Below are 17,090 nucleotides of genomic sequence, written 5' to 3' on the forward strand. Positions count from 1 at the left end.
TCAGTCAATAAAATCATAATTCCCCTAAATCATAGGTCGGGGAACGTGGGTAAATTACCCCAAATGGGGTAAAAGTGAAAATCCTGGGGTTAATGAGCAGTGTTACACCCCTCCCTCCCACCCCCACCCTCTGCAGCCAAATCTCAAATTGTAAGCCACCTCTCCCTGTTACTTCCTGGTTGCCGCAGGCACTTGTAAATCCTCAGTTGGTTTAGAGATCGGAGATAAGCTCCTTGATTGGTTGCAGCTGTGGATTAGCCCCAGGCAATCAATCAATCCAGGGCTTCTGAATGACTGCTTCCTCCGGAAATGACTGCAAAGAAGCAGCAGGAGGAAAAGGATCAAGGAGCAAGCAAGGGAAGAAAGAAAGGTGCGAGACCGAGGACTTCATCAAGCTTATTTAAATGTATGTAATTGTAGAAAATGGAGGGAGAAAATGGAGGGAGGGAGGAAATGGAGAGAGGGTGAGTGGATGGATGTGTGTGTGTGTGAAACTATGAAAAAGAACAGGCAAGAAAAAGAGAAACCTTGAATTAAGGCAGGGGGAGGTGGCTTTTTAAGGTGCCGTCTAGGTTTATCATTGCTTTCCTTCCAAGAAGCAGGCGTCTTTGAATTTCATGGCTGCTGTCACTCTCTGCAGTAATCATGGAGCCAAAGAAAGTAAAATCTGTCACTGCCTCCATATCTGCCCTTCTATTTGCCAGGAGGTGATGGGGCCAGTGGCCATGATCTTAGTTTTTTTGATGTTGAGCTTCAGACCGTTTTTTGCACTCTCCTCTTTCACCCTCATTAAGAGGTTCTTTAACTCCTCCTCACTTTCTGCCATGCTTTTGCGTAGTCAATGAAGCAGAAGTAGATGTTTTTATTGAACTCTCAGGCTTTCTCCATAATCCAGCGCATGTTAGCAATTTGGTCTCTAGTTCCTCTGCCCCTTCGGATTCCAGCTTGTACTTCTGGGAGTTCTCGGTCCACATACTGCTGAAGCCTGCCTTGGAGGATTTTGAGCATAACCTTTCTAGCATGTGAAATGAGTGCAATTGTACGGTAGTTGGAGCATTCTTTGGCACTGCCCTTCTTTGGGATTGGGATGTAGACTGATCTTTTCCAATCCTCTGGCCACTGCTGAATTTTCCCATGATGATGATAAAAAAAATAGCACAATGATTTTGGGCTGTGGCACCAGGGTGGGTGACATGGCCTTTAGCCTGGTTTGTTCCTTTTTGCACACCACACATAGAATGATTAAAGTGGTAGGGAAAGCCCCCCCCCCATTGTGCATTGGCTGTCTCTAGCAAGCATGTCATTGCTAGCACCAATCTGGCAGCCACTGATGATGATTAAATCCTCTGCAAGCTAGCAAAAATTGAATGCAACTTGCTAGGCACGTTGGACACCTTACTACTCCCTATACCACACCATGGCTGGAGTGCAATGTGTTCCAGCAAAAATAGTACACCTCTTTATCAAATTTGGTGCATCCTGCTAGTTTGGTACACAGCCTGTGTAGATTCAATAATATTTTTAATTCAAATAATGTATGATTTCCTTCCTTTTGAATCAAGGGGGTAATGTTGGCGTATATAATTTTTTTTGCGGGGGTAAAAGGTAAAGATCCCTGACCCCTGCCCTAAATAAAAGCATTCAAATTCATAACTCCCACTTGAGAAATATACTGTACTTCAATAGAATACTAATACAGAAAGTAATGTTCAACTATTTCTATGCTCAGTGCTCTGCAGGTTGTATGTTCAACCGGGTTTTTTCTTCTTCTTCTAGGACTTCTAACAGTATTACATTTTGATGCATTGGAATTCATTATGAAATTGCCTGAGTCAAGGTGGGGGAATGTGGTTGTTGTGGGTTTTTCGCGCTCTTTGGCCATGTTCTGAAGGTTGGGAGCACTCCTAAGCTAACTACATCAGAGCAGAGTGCTCTCCTCTGAAGATGCCGGCCACAGAGACTGGCGAAACGTTAGGAAGAACAACCTTCAGAACATGGCCAAAGAGCCTGAAAAACCCACAACAACCATTAGATCCTGGCTGTGGGGGAATGTGTTTCTCTTCAGATGTTCTTGCAGCCCTCATCAGCTTAGACAAGGGTGGGGGATGATGAAAGTTGCAGTCCAACGATATCTGGTAGCCCGTGTATTCCCCATCCCTATTTTGGGAGATGTTGTGACCAGAGTGCCAAAAACTTTTGATAGTTTTGTTCTAATTGAAATACTTACCATTTATTTGAAACATATTTGAATATGACTTACAGTACCTTCTTTTGGTCATAGAAACAATTCCCAGGGAAGCAAACAATGATTACAATGCAATTACAACCCAGTTTAATGAAAATATTTATTTATTTATTTATTTATTTATTTATTTATTTATTTATTTATTTATTTTATATCCCGCCTATCTGGTCCGTTAAAATCATTTTGAACAACCAATGCTGACAGAGATAGGAGGAGAAGAAATAGTTTTCCTATTTAATGTAATATAAAATGAGCCAAAGTTCTGACGAGTGGTGGATGAATCTGAGTAGAGCTCTCCTAGAAAGCTCTTAAGAGTACAGAAAAGGAGGATCATGCTGGAGGAAACTGTCTGACCATGGGATAGTAGTCAATCTGTTGTGGGCAGGTTTGCTCACTATGGCATTTACCCCGTGGCCCCTGCTTGTTTCACCAAACACAGAGCTCACATGAGTATCCCAACATGCCCTTTAACACGCTGCCACCAGTTGATCTCTTTATCAACCTATATTTCCTGTGAAAGACTGAGGTCCATGCAGTACAGTGGTGACCCGCATAACGGGCGCCCCGTTTAATGACGAATCCGCATAGCGATGGTTTTTTGCGATCGTTTTTGCGATCAAATTGCGATGTTTTAAATGGTAAAACATCGCTTTGCGATGACTGGCAAGCTGTTTCGCTTACCGATTTTCGCATAGCAATGTTTTCCTAACAGCTGATCGGCGGTTCCAAAATGGCCGCCGGGTAAAAAAATGGCCGCTGCCAGTGTTTTCGCGCCCATTCATCCTTTACCAGGCAGCAAAAATGGCGGCTGTATGGAGGATTTTTGCAGAACAGTGAGTTTTTTGCCCATAGGAACGCATTAAACATGTTTTAATGCATTCCTATGGGCTTTTTTATTCCGCATAGCGACGATTTTTCCAGAATGGATTATCGTCACTATGCGGGGCACCACTGTATTGAAGTTTTAAACAGAAACAGGTTTATTGATTACAAGTTGTTTTAGGAATAGTTCTTAAGCACATTCTTAAAGTTACATCAAGCTTCAGTATTTTACTTTAACCTCTTCTATCTTAATGAATACAGGTCACATTCTGATTACTCCTTAAACACACTCTCTCTGCCTCAAAACCCCAAACTCTTTCTCTCCTCTCTGTCTGACTGAACTACTGTAGACTGACTCACCCCTCCCTTCTAGTTTCTCTGGCCCGGCCTCCCAACAGCTCTCATTGGTACATGCCAATAATCTTCTACCTGAGCGAAAGCAGGGTGATCGCTACACTCACCATCAGTCTTTCAACCTGGGAGTGCTACAACTAGTAGCAACCAGCAGTGCTACATCTAGTGTGGCAGCTGTGACCCCTTCTGGGCAAAGGAACACATGCTCAGAAATCTCTATAGAGGTGAGAAACAGACCTGTCACCGCTGTTAACCACCACAGTAGTCTGTAACGGTGAGAAATAAAAATTTCTAAAAATGCTTCTGGCAGCTTGTGGTGGTGGGGACTGTTGTGGTTAAAGAGGTTTAAATTGGCCTCCAGACTTGTTGAAGTTGCTTATCCCTGCTATAAATTATGATGGCCTTCCAGTAAATTACTTTCAAGGCTATGGCTGCCTTCACTATCATTTTAATTCACATTAATCTTTAATGCACTCTCGAATTGGCCTCCTCAGCCACACTAGACGCTGTTCCAAGTCCCCCATACAGAGCACGTTACCATAGTCTTTCGAGACTGAAGGATGCCTAACTAACTAACTAACTAACTAATATTTAATGTTTTAAACATCCTTCTCTGAAGGCTTCTGAATATAAGTGTGGGTATCTCTCAGCTGAAGCTTCTGTGCAAAATGAGATAGTTTTTTCTGTAGTAACTTTATTGTACAAAGAATATTTTCTTAATTTTATGATACCTTTCTTTGACTACTAGCGCTTAATGTTCAAAAATTTCCCAGTGAAAGAACTGCACACAGCACCCCAAGCTATTAAATTAGCATTTACTGTTGGAATCCAAATGTTTTCAAAGCAAGAAAAATGTTTTGAATAACAGGACATGATGTTGGAGAATATAAAAAAGCATCTCAAGTCACATGAGCTAGTCAACCTGTTTTCCCAAAAATAAGACCTAACCTGAAAATAAGCCATAGTATGATTTTTCAGGATGCTCGTAATATAAGCCCTACCCCAAAATTAAGCCCCAGTTAAGTGAAACCCTGCCCTCCACCATTGTGCAGCAAACAGAAGAAGAGGACATGGCTCTATTTGAATAAATACAGGTTGTTGCATATGAAAAAAAAATCTGCTGAAAATAAGCCCTGATGTATTTTTGAAGCAAAAAGTAATATAAGACCCTGTCTTATTTTCAGGGGAACACGGTAATAATATACTGAGCTAAGCTGTATATTATTAATACAGTGGTGCCTCGCTTAACGATTGCCTCGTTTAGCGATGAATTTGCATAACGATGTGTTTTTTTAGAAAATAATATGCACCGCATAACGATGTTTCCTATGGGCGATTTTCGCTTAGCGAAGTTTGGGACCATGCTTCGCATAACGAATGCGATTTTAGGTCCCCTGCTTCACTTAACGATGTTTCTTTTTTCAATTAAAAAAGTGTCTTAGAAGGGTCAAAAATGGTTCTAAATGCTTGGATTCGTTAGAGGACCCCTTAAGTCATGTGCAAACCTGATTTGGCTTTGATCTGACTTTTCGTTAAATTTTTGTGATTTTTTTTTTTGGCCCATAGGAACCAATGGACCTGTCAAAATCTGACAGCTCCATGCTTTCCTATGGGGGAGAAAACAATTCACCATAAATTAACGAAAGTTCAGATCAAAGCCAAATCAGGTTTGCACACGACTTAGAGGGTCCTCTAACGAACCCAAGAATTTAGAACAGTTGCTGAGTCTTCGTTAATTTTTTGGGAATTTTTTCTTCCCCCATAGGAAATAATGGAGCTGTCAGATTTTGACAGCTGTCAAAAGTTGGGGGGGAAAAATTCAGAAAAAATTAACGAAAAGTCAGATCAAAGCCAAATTAACTTTTGCATCCGTTTTAGAGGGTGCAGAAGCTTATCCAAGCATTTAAAACCATTTTTGCCCCTTGTATGACACATTTAAAATTGCAAAAATTGACTTCGCAAAGCCATTAAAATGTATTGAGTCAGCTTCAATACATTCCAATGGAGGATACATTGTTTCGCTTAGTGATGTTTCCTATGGGTTTTTTCGCTTAACAATTGGAACGGATTAACCGGTTTCCAATGCATTCCTATGGGAAATGGTGTTTCGCATAGCGATGGTTTCACATAGCGATGTTTTTTTTGGAACCAATTAACATTGCTATGCGAGGCACCACTGTAATACACATTGTTATGCTCTGTTTTAAAGGTGTTTTAGTACTGGTTTTATTTACCATTTTTAATATAATACTTGTTTAATTCTTTTTAAACATTTGTATACTTAGCGTTTTTAGCTTTCACATACTTTCTTTTTAGTGATGTAGTCTGCCTTGATTCCTTTCTAAGGAGAGAGGCAGGATAAAAAATATTTTAAATAAATAAATACATTTGTATTTGCTACCAGGCATGCAAAACCCAATAGAGACAGCTACTTCTCCCTCAGCACCCAACCGGCTCTCTGTTGTCCAGGCCAGGTCAGTCCTTTTGTCCACAATCAGGTCAGCAATCTGTTGGGACTTATTTTGGACTGACTGGGCATTCAGCAACAAAAGGGGCCAAGTGGAAGGCACTGGACGGAGCTGGTTACCCTGCACGGGTCCAGATGAGGGAACGTCAGAACCCGGCATTGGAACCAAATACCAAGCCCAGATTTTCCTGAAATGGCCAGCATTCCCTCCAGCACCACATTATTTATTAGTACTTTTATTTATATTGTATGCCGCATTTCTCCCAACAAGGGACCCACATCCTCCCCTCTCCATCACCACCGATATTGCATTGTGCCCCTCCCCCCCGTAATGAGCTCTCCAGGCTAATCAATTACCATCAGGCCTTAATTTCCCCCACCACAAAGAGAGAAAGAGAAACCCACCCAACCTGGTCCCTAAATTAAAGAAAAAAGATCCTTAAGCTAACATAACAGTTAATTTTACAACATAAGGCTTAAGATGTCTAAGAAGAACAACACTCACAAAAAAACCTAATAAAGGCATAACAGACACCTAATAAATACAACAGCATAATTAACAATGAAAATAACAGTAAATGGGTATACAGCGTGCAGCAGATGTATACTAAACCACACGGAAACCTCGGCGTTGAGGCAACTCTGCCAGAGGCGAAGTCCGAGAAGCGGCGGCGGCCACGGCTGCTCGTACTAAAAAGGCGAGTGCCCGAGCCGAGGTCCAAAAAAACACCCTCCAATCATCCGTCCAACTATCCCTTCATGTACAGTGTTCGTCCTCCTCCTATCAGGCTTCCAGTGACCCTCAGAATACCACCATCCTCGACAACGACCCCGACGTCGGAAACGATCTCCCCAGTTCTCCTGAAAAAGGACGCCGTTTCAGAGCAGCTCCTTCTCCGCCTGCTCTGCAGCGCCTGCCATTCAATCATCCCGCACACCCACCTCCCGCCTTCCAAACCGCCCTCCTCCGGCGAGCCTCCCTGCCGCTGACTCTCAGCCGGCAAGCCAGACGAAGCTAGCCGCACTCCGAACAAAGGAGCCTCCCCGGCAGTCACAGGGCGGCCTGCTCGCCTCAGCCCTGGAGCCTTCGGCTCGGCTCGATCGGTTAGGGAGGAAGCGGCCGTTCCTCTCGCTGACGCCGCAGAGAGCGTAAATCCAGCCCCCGGCTCTACCCCGGCGCCTCGGCCGAGCCTGAGGCAGGTCCCCCTCGATGGAGACGTCTGGAAGCCTCAAGCCCATTCCCCACCCTGAGATGGTGAGTGCCCTGTGAGATTATGAATGGAAGAAAGCGTCAGGGGACTCCATGGCTTAGAAAGCCTTCACCCAAAGTGGAAACAGATGAAAACTCCCTGCCTGCGACCTCTCCGCCCTTTGGGTCTGACATCCTTTACATCCCAGGAAGAAAGTGCTATTTGCATAATTATATTGTGAACTACGGTATAGAAGACGAAACAACAACAAAACCCATAGGGCGTTGCTTCCTATTCCTGTCCTGTTAATCAGGCAAAATCCAAAGGAAAGTGGGCAGGGTGGGGAGACAAAAACCATGTGGCACCTTGAGGACTGTTATATTTTAATGTGAGCATTTTCTGGGTCGAGTATGTGGGCAGCCAGAGCTGAAACGGGCACCCAACGCCTGGACACAGCAGTTGTTTGAGGGTATGATTTGGTTTTTTCTTTTAACAACGAAGGAGACATGCCAGAAGTCTGTAATAGCTTTTTTTCCCTTTTCAGTTATTTTCTTTTTGTGCATAATGTTTCAGCTATTGGTTTTAAGTGATCAGATATTTAGTAGGAATCGTGTTATGATCATGTTTGGTGCTTGTGATGGCAAATGCATAAAATCTAATGTTAGCAAGCTGTCATAATATTCTTCTATAAGGATACTAAACGAAGACTCAGCAATAAATAGTGTCATGAGTGGATGGAACCAGCTGTCCCTTAAAGCTTTCTTTACATTATGTTTTCCACAGTTCTTTCACAAAGTAGTCGATGGCATATGTGGCCGTGCATACCCTCGCTATCAAGACTATAACACTGTTTGGAATTTGGCAGAGTGGATGAAGGTGCTAGAGCAAAGTGCTGCATATTTCAAGAGTGCAGTTGGCAAAGATCTTTCCGATGAAGAGGTATGAATCCTTATCGGACGTGATTTTGTAAGGAAAGTCTTGATCCTGCTGTTCTTATCCAAAACAATTTGTGTAACAGGAAAAACCGTTATCACAAAAGTTACACATGGGGTTTCACTTCCTCATCATACATCCATTGCAAGATTCAGTGTATAACTTCCAATTAAATCAATTCAGTATGCAGCTTGTAGTTTGTATTTTCAGTTCCTTTTCTATAGTATAAATAGTAAAAATAAAATGTAAAACCAATGTTTAGTTATGAATTGGGATAACATACAGTTTTAAAAAGGCACTTCCAAGTATGAACATGACAATAATTATACTGTATTGTATCTCCCAGGTATATTTTCCTCCATAACAGATCCATGGTAAAAAGCTTCAAAGGGCCTAAGCAGAGAGTCTTAACTCATTACCATGTTATTCTTGTACTCATCTATTGCATGAGGTAATTCACCTATCATTGTGGCTGCTTACAAAACCTCCTAGAAAGGAACAGAGATCTTAAAGGTCATTAACAGTAAGAAACCAGTCTCCTTAGTACAATTAATATTCATATTGTTTCTGCCATTGTTGCCCCAATGTAACAGGTGATACAGTAATCCAGATGAGATATAGCTAAGGCATTTCTTGCCGTAGAGACGTTAGACATTTCAAGGAATGGGCATATAAGGTTTAGCTGTACAAACATCATTCTGGCTTTTGTTGAAACATGGTCATCCAGAGTTGGGTTTGCATCCAAGAGAACATCTCAGCTATCAACCTGAGTTTTCGGGGGTGTTCTCTTGGATGCATCCTGAAGTCTGGATATCCATGTTTGAATGCTTTTTGACAGACAATGGCCTCTGTCTTGACTGGATGAAGCTTCGGTTGGTTTCTCTTCATCCAGCCTATTACTGAAATCAGATACTGATTTAGAACCAAAATAGTTTTCTTGGAGTTAGGTGGAAAGGAGAGTTAAGTAATATCTCGTGAGCCTATTGGTGACACTGAATCCCCAAATTTAAATAACCAGGTCTGATCTAGAAAATACATCTCATACCTAATCCAGTAGAGAAACACAGTTCAGTACCTTATCCCAGATTTGAATATTGGAGACTGGCCAGTAGTAATCTACCACAGTGGGGGTTTATGAATGAAAGTCTTGCTACCCTTCTTTTCTTTAATGAAGGCTGGAATCCTGCATTATGGTAAAGAGATATCCACCCTTTCCCTTACCCACTTGGCCACTTCTCGCCTTTACTGAGTCAGGAGGGACAAGGATGCAACACACACTTTGATTCTCATCTCCAAGAAGCCATTGTGTCCACAAATGAAATTTCAGATGTCAGGGCTTTGACAGGAAGATCCTCAAGAGCGATCACAAAATCACTTGGATTCACCAGTTTTCTGTGAAGGGTTTTAAATGAGTTATATTAAGCCTAAATGTCACCAGGCAGTGTTCTGTCCAGGAGAACTGGACTACACAGGGTTTGTCCATACAGATCACCATTGTCCCTCCAGAAGAGAAAGCTGAGACCACCGTGTGCTCTGCTACCTGAGTGGAGCCAGACAGACCAATGGTCATCATGGAAGACATGAAATCTCGAGCCACTCCTGACAAAGGGGCCTCGGCATGGACATTGAAGTTCCCCAGCATAATCCCTGAGACCGTTCAGCCAGCTCAAGAAAGGAGAGCCATAGAGAAGGTGGTTGGTCCCAGACATCCACCTCCAGACCTAGCAAACTGTAGAACTGGCACTTGGGGGAGGATGGAGCCACTGCCCAAGTCTTGTGTGCTGCTGCATTGAGAAACCACCCCACAGAGTTAAGAAAGATTACTTCTCACCCTAGGGCTGAGGTACTCATCTAGAATCAAGTCCGGAATGGTATTGTTTTCCCATGAAGGCGAAGGGCTTGATGCTGACCTTGAAATGTGCTGAACCTGTTTGTGAATGTATCATCTTCTATAAATGTAGCCATTTTTAAGTGAAATAAATATGGTGTGTCTTGTAGGCTCTTCAGCAGTTGAGTGAGCTGAGTTCTGACCAACAAAAAGCAGCAATGACTTGCTTGAAAGCCAGAAGACACGATATCAGGCGTGCCCTGGTTGAAAAAACAAATGCCATCTGTTCTGCACAGCTCTTGGATTTTGACTGGCAGCTGAAGGTTAGATCTATATATTCATTCTTAATGTAAGAATACCTAGACAGATGCACAGGGTGCAAAGCCTTCGCGAATATATTTGGTACATAAACATTGGCTGACCAACGTGTAAAGGGCACACAGAAGCATTCAGGCAAAGTGCAGTGAAGACAAACTAAGGGAACTTCATTCTTCCCCTTGGCTGGCCAGATTATGCAGCAGTTGGTGGATATTCTTTTGTTCTCATTGGCACCTGGCAACTAAACTGGTTTTGGACCAAGCACTGGAGTCAGGCACTACATTTTTGTCTTGCTTGTAATGGCTGGGTGAAGCTGAAAGTTCTGTACTGGTGCAAAACCAGTTCTGATCTTGGGTGGAAACTAACTAGACATGAGTAGGTAGTGTTGAAAGGGGACTTCTTTCCTTTCCAAAAGGCGAAAACATTTTCCTGGGTTTTGAGTATATTGGATCTGCCACCACTCATCTATTTCATTTCTACCCTGCTTCTGTGGCAAAGAGAGAGTTATTTTATCATTATTATATATGTGCTTGCTTCTAGATAGTTGAAATTGTTTGTACAGAATTTTAAAAAGCTAAAACCCATGTGCAAACCACTTTTCAATCTAAGTTGGTGGTTCCCAAACCTGGCCCCCCAGAATGTCTGACTTCTGGAACCTGACATCCAGCCGCATCTGGGGACCCATTTTAGGTCAACACAGATATTGAATAAAAGTGAGCCAAGTGGTGGAAGAGAACAGTGAGGATGGAAACAAAGGCTAGAACATGCAGAAGAGAGCAAGACACAGTGCCTTCATAGAAGTGGACGGTTGTTGATGAAACGTTTCCCTTCTTACTTAATAGTCACGTGCTGTCAAGTCAATTCTGACTTATGGTGATCTGTTTCATGGTTTTCCAGGTAGAGAATATGCAGAAATGGTTTACCATTCCCTTCTCCTGGGGACAGTCGTTGACACTGCTCTGTAAAAGTGTTTGAGCCTCTTGCTTTAATGGGCTATGGCTTTTAAAATTCTCTGTAAGATCTGAATAAAAAGGCTTTCCTCCATCCAGTTGGGGTAGCACTTTTGAGAGGTATATGTCTAATCTAGTTGTTAAAATTCACTCTAGCATCCTCATGGTCTCAGCCTGAGCCTTTGCAGGCTGGTTACTGGAGTGCAAAATCTTTTCGTAGAGAGCATCCACCATGACAGGCTTCATTTTATCCTATATTGCAGTAACTTTATCTTGACTTTCCTCTCCTCAAATGCTTCCCTATAGATGCCTCTGATAAACCACATGGACCTCAACAATTCCCACAGCTCAGTCACAGTGTTTTCCTCAACTCATGAACTGCAATGGTTGTGGTCAGCAGTTGTTTCTATTTTACAAAATCCTTTTCTGCCTGGAGTTCGGTGTAGAGTAAAAAGAATTTGCAATATTTCTTCAAGGGCTTGGGATGTTGTTCCTTCCTTGCAGTATTTCTCCCTTCTAGCTCCATATTGCTAAGTGCAGATTTTTTTTTGTTTTCCCTGGCACTCATGGGATAGAATGGGATGGCTTCGAGCAAGATCCGTTCCACTGGTCTCCCAATAAATTCTTTTTGTTCTATTTCCTTCCTGTTTGCTGAAGAGAACATCCTGTCCTCTCCTGTTGAAAAATTGCTGCCCCATTGTGGCTGCACTTGGAGGCCTGCTTTATCTGCCTAAAAGCATAATTTGGGACTTTCCTAACTGCTGCTCCTGGCCTGAGTCTCCTTTCCCAGTTTCTGGGTGTCTCCCCCCCCCGCCCTACCCTGATCACAAACTGTCCCTCAGCAAATTCCATTCAAATCCTGTGTTGTTCCTTGGTAAATTAGGGACACCAAAAGCATTTTCTCCATATAGAGAACCTTTAAAAGAATAGAGATCTTATGGTGTTACTGGCTTCATACTGGATTCAGTGGGGCTTATTCCAGCCTAAAACTAGGATTCAGTGATGCATTTCATAGGATTCTACTTCTGTTTCAGTTGGCAATCCTTCCTTCCTTCAGCTTTCATCCGACTCGTATGTTAAAAACTTGTTCCGGAGGGCTGGGAACCCTTGGGAGTTCATTTTTGACATCACAGAGGGTCAGAAAGAAGGATGAGGGATAAAAATCCTGCATTGGTGCATATGTAACACTGTTGAATATGGAAGTATATTGCTTGATTTTGGCCAGAGTCACACTGAAAATTGTGCTGATCCTACCCCCATGTTAAGTGTGTACAGTATCTTCCAATGCTTTGGGCTGTGGAAAACACCTCTGAGAAATGTAAATGGCGTATAAAATTGACATGACATACTTTTACATTACATTTATTATTAAATACTCCTAATGTGTTATAGTGTATTCCTTTCATTGTAGTTTGCTAAAGAGAGTAAGTCAAAATGGAAAAATTGGATACTAGTTGAAAATATGACATTGGGAAAAAATCAGTTCAAACTTTCCAGAATACCCACTTCAGTGTGTCTGATCTTGATACTTTAAATTTTGGTATGCTTCTCTAGTGATATAGTTGTGGAAGAAAAGCCGTGGTTTGTGTTGCTATCCTAACAGTCATGATATTATTAAGTTGGCATTTACTGGTTTTAAGTGGGGGGGGGAGAGCAAGAGAGAGGGTGAAGGAGGGCTCCCATTCAGTTGGAAAAAATACATTCATTGTCTATAAAAAGGTATAGTAAATAGCATGCACAAGAAAGAACTCCTTGTGATAATAAGCACATGGATGATAAATATTATAACATTTTATTAAGAATTAATGTGTAGTAAACCATGAATTATGGGGTGGTATACAAGCTGAAATAATAAACAAATTAATTATAAATAAATTAAACATAGAAAGATTTATAATCTTCAGTGTAAAGAGACCCTAATTTACAAAACTGTTCCAGTGTCCACTTGTCATTATAATCATGATATTAACCCTGAAAGTTTGCTATCTCCTCTGACTGCGAAGGTATACAGGAAGGCAGAGGGCTATGTAAGACATATATAGTTTGTGATACCACATAGTTGTCTTTTCACTCTTGAACTGGATTGGTTTACAGCATGTTTTCTGCATGTATCTTTTTCTCTTAAAAAAGAAAGTTAAAAACATGCTGCTACAGCCATTACTTCTTGTTAGAGATGGGTGCAAAATGCAATTCAGCGGCTCGGCCAAGTTCAGTCCTGCACTTGCACAGGGGTTATGAGGGTGCTACACACTCCCCTCTCTGCACAATTGCCCATTTCCTTCCTGCTTCCCCATCACAACTGTTCACTCACGAATTGCAGTGTGTGCTTTTCTCCTCTGCTTCCTCCGGCTGCCCTGCCCTGCCTCGCCTCCTCATCTGAGTTGGTAGCTGCCAGAGGAGGCAGAGGAGAAAAACATGAGCTGCAATCCGTGAGTGAGCAGTCATGCTGGAGAAGTGGGGAGGGAAGCGTGTGTTACCCAGGGAATGGGCAAACGTGCAGAGGAGGCAGGAGAGGGGAGTGTGCCGCACCAGCATAACACCTGTCCAGGTGAAGTACCAAACTTAGCCGAACCATTGCAGTGTGGTCCATGCCCATCTCTAGTTCTTTCATTTGATTCATAGCTGTTGAAAAGTATCCCTGTTATAGCTGCAACCCTGTTATTCTGTCACATTAGTGAGAATAGTTTAGCCAGAACATCTGACTATAACACTACATGCTTGCTAAGGAGAGTAATTATGCTCCCACTCTTCTAAGGGGCTTTTGCTAGTTTACATTTATACCGTTTAAATAGCAGAGGTCTTAAACATTATTTATAGAACACAAAAATGTCAAGAGGCAGCTAAGTGAGAAATGGCATACCTTTTATCTGTAGCTATTTGTGACATTTAATTTTCCGAAGAGAAACTCACTTTCTCTTCCACCACCAAAGCTTGATGTGTAAACCTAGCTGGTTTGTACATCTCCAATTCACTCCCCACCCCTGCCCCCTGCAGGTTTACAGAAGCACTTCTAAGATTGTATTTCTCGTTTCTCATCTGTTATTGTAAGTATAGTTTTGGAAAGGTTTGCTTTTAATTTCTGAGAGTAGTTTTGGATCTCTGTTTGCTTTCTGTTGTTTGCTCTTGCTCATTAAGAGATTAAGCTGAACAGCTCAAGCATCTAGAACCATAGAGCTGTAGGGACATATTTAATTAGAAGTCTGACAGAGTTCCATTTGCAAGACGTACTCCTGAATATGTGTGCACAAGATGGAGTGAAAAACACTTATTGCAAAGCTTCCTTCTGCTTCATCATATATGTGTAATAATTTTAACCCTGAGCATTTGCTAATGTTTATTGCCTAAAGTGAGTGAGTTCAAAATCCACCGGGTTACTTGCTGTTCTCTTTCCAAAAGTTAGGTTTTTCTTAGTGAGAAAACAAACGTAAAATCCATACACTCTCTGACAAGTTGTATTAGCACTGCTATTCTGCTAATGAAGATTTTGACAAATCACAGAATATTTTAAAGGGAAAACAGTATGAGGGAGGGGATTTATTTCATCCTACAAGCAGTTGACTGGATGGCAGTTTGAATCTTCACACAGATAAATTAAACCTCCTTTGTCTGCCAGTGCCCATAACATGTTTTATTTGCATATTTTGACATTACCATTAAAGGTTCACAGGAAACTCACTCGTCATAATGTAAAGATACAGATTATGATGTAGTGAGTAGAGTGATGGACTAGAACTCAGGAGACCTGTGTTCAAATCCCTTCTCAGCAATGGAAACTCACTAGGCGTGTGGAACTGGTAAAACCACTCTTTAAATATCTCACTTACCTTGAAAGCCCTATGAGGATGGCTATAAGTCATTCCCAATTTGACAGCACTTAACAACAACAATGTGATGTAAAGCTACTCTACATGAAGTGTGTTTTGTTTTACTCTCCTGTACAGCTTGCCCTCTCAAGTGATAAACTATCCATGCTACAAATGCCACTTCTAAACCTTGATCTGGATTTGGCAGAGAATGGTGATGTCAAGCTGTTCTCAATAGAGATGAATAAGGAGGAGCTACAGAACCTGATCAGTGCATTGGAGGCAGCTAATAAGGTTTGTGTCTCATTGTAAAAGTAAAGATATGACCAAAATATTTCACATGCTGTGTCCAAGAGATTGCTACCTGTGTATGAAGAATATGTCTAGTTATACCTTTATTTTGTGATTCAGCTGGATATCATTGCTCTGATGTAAACTTCTAATATCAATTCAAGGTAGCTGTTTAATAGGGGTCACACATCTAGCTCATTCCATTGGTTAGAATTGCCACTGGGGACATTTCCAGGTCCAGTTTCCTTCTGTTGTTTGTTCCTTTGGAGCAGTCAGGGCCCTTTTTGTTTGCTCCATCTTCTGGCGGGTGGAATTTCCTTGTATAGTTTGGCAAGTGTAGGCTTACAGGCTTTTTAATGGAAGAAGGGGAGCAACCCACCTCTGCTGTATGGAGACAGCTTTTTTGGGGTAGGGGTAGGTAAGAGAGGTTGTATTATGGAAATTTAAGGCAAAATGCAAGTAGACATGCTGTAAAGTTTGAAATGTTTTAGAGCAGTTTTGAGAACAGTCTGATTTGAAAACTTGCAGAGTTGTTTTGGTTTGGTTTATTATTCAGATTTCCTGTTTCCCACATGTTGTGTCTTGAAGGTTGTCCTCCAACTGAAATGATTCCAGCCACCTGCAGTGCCTCTCAATGAAGATAAAGAAACGTATATTGTACAAAATAAAGGAATCATACCTTTGAATGGCTGAGACATTAGAAGTGTAAGATAAAGGATTATTATCACGAAGTTTTTGAATGTTTGATTTGTGCAAGACCAGAATAAGTATTAAAGTATATTGGGCCTGATTTGTGGACAGGTTCAATGGAAGAAAGCCTTGTGACACTGCCAGAGCATTTCAGAGGAGTACCACATGAAAGCATTAATTCAAGATTCTGAAGATCACCCCGGACTTGGCCTTCCACTATTTGCTGGAAAACAGCAAACATTTACGTCAGATAATATGACGCAGACATTCCCTTTCTCTCTCTGCTTTGTTTTGCTTAAGATTTTTGTAAGAAGATGATAGATTAGAAATACAGAACCATTTCCACACAGAACAATGTTATGTTGTATTTTGAAATTGCATAGGAAATAGTTTTGATGTCCAGATGAAGCTCGGTTCTTATGTACAGTAGTAGCACAGACCTCCTCAACCTGATATTGTCCAGATATATTGGACTACAGTGTGTGTGCGTGCCCACACATTAGGAAGGTGCCAGCATTGAGGTGGGTTGCAGTCGAATATGTTAATGGTTTACCAGATTGAATGTAGGAAGCTTGAGAGTTCTCCGAGAGTGATGAAGACTTTTCCTTGCAAGAATGATGTCCCTGCATGGGCGGAACCTGCCTGGAAGGGTTGTATAGAATTACCCATAGTTGGCGACTAAAGCTCATGACTGTCATCCTGAAGTCTGCCATCATCAGATAGAAATCTGTGACCCTAAAGCACCTGTCTGTGTCATTGTGCAGCTGTAAGGCAAGGTGAGCAACTTGAAGCCCTCCAGATGTTAATGGACTGCAGCTCCCATTTTCCCCTTACCATTGCCTATGCTTAGTAGTGCTGGTTAGAGTTGCAATCCAACAGCATCATCAGAGCTATTTACAAAAGTGTACAGGCATTCACAATTACTGTATACCATCATAAATATTCCACTTCACACCAGCTTGTCATTTGCCTTTATTTGTATGTGGAGTAATTTTTTAGAAATATGTATTTAAGCTTTGACTGCAAACAGCAATGAAACTCCTCTTAACCCATTGAAGCCTGCACAAGTAGCCCTTTCTACCAGACTTGTCTGGCTGATACGGAACCTTAAATCCTTAAATTAGCAAGCAGAAGTTTACTCAGTTTGAATCCTATTGTTTGTAACTTTTTAACCTTGTAACTAAAGCTTTTGAAAGAAA

At 41.7% G+C, this 17,090-nt stretch overlaps 1 protein-coding gene across 2 annotated transcripts; it reads left to right on the forward strand.

Moving 5' to 3' along the window:
- Positions 1-5,636: 5,636 nt before the first annotated feature.
- COMMD8 (COMM domain containing 8) lies at positions 5,637-17,090 on the forward strand. 2 transcript variants are annotated; one of them, XM_072998016.2, is made up of 5 exons: positions 5,637-7,143; positions 7,862-8,017; positions 10,010-10,162; positions 15,049-15,204; positions 15,758-17,090. In XM_072998016.2, the coding sequence occupies exons 1-5, from the start codon at positions 7,099-7,101 to the stop codon at positions 15,785-15,787; spliced, it is 540 nt and encodes a 179-aa protein (XP_072854117.2). In that variant the 5' UTR covers positions 5,637-7,098; the 3' UTR covers positions 15,788-17,090. The 2 variants fall into 2 exon arrangements, with proteins under 2 accessions (XP_072854117.2, XP_072854118.2); XM_072998017.2 differs by having other exon boundaries at positions 15,790-17,090.

Source organism: Pogona vitticeps, chromosome 4, assembly GCF_051106095.1.
Source record: "Pogona vitticeps strain Pit_001003342236 chromosome 4, PviZW2.1, whole genome shotgun sequence".
In the NCBI taxonomy this organism is placed as follows: domain Eukaryota; kingdom Metazoa; phylum Chordata; class Lepidosauria; order Squamata; family Agamidae; genus Pogona; species Pogona vitticeps.

What these genes read in the sequence shown, in the direction of transcription:
- COMMD8 (XM_072998016.2), top strand. Translation starts at nt 7,099, where the DNA reads ATGGAGACGTCTGGAAGCCTCAAGCCCATTCCCCACCCTGAGATG. An exon ending in ATTTTGACTGGCAGCTGAAG is followed by an intron (nt 10,163 to 15,048) that starts GTTAGATCTATA and finishes TCTCCTGTACAG; the next exon opens with CTTGCCCTCTCAAGTGATAA. An exon ending in CATTGGAGGCAGCTAATAAG is followed by an intron (nt 15,205 to 15,757) that starts GTTTGTGTCTCA and finishes TTTATTATTCAG; the next exon opens with ATTTCCTGTTTCCCACATGT.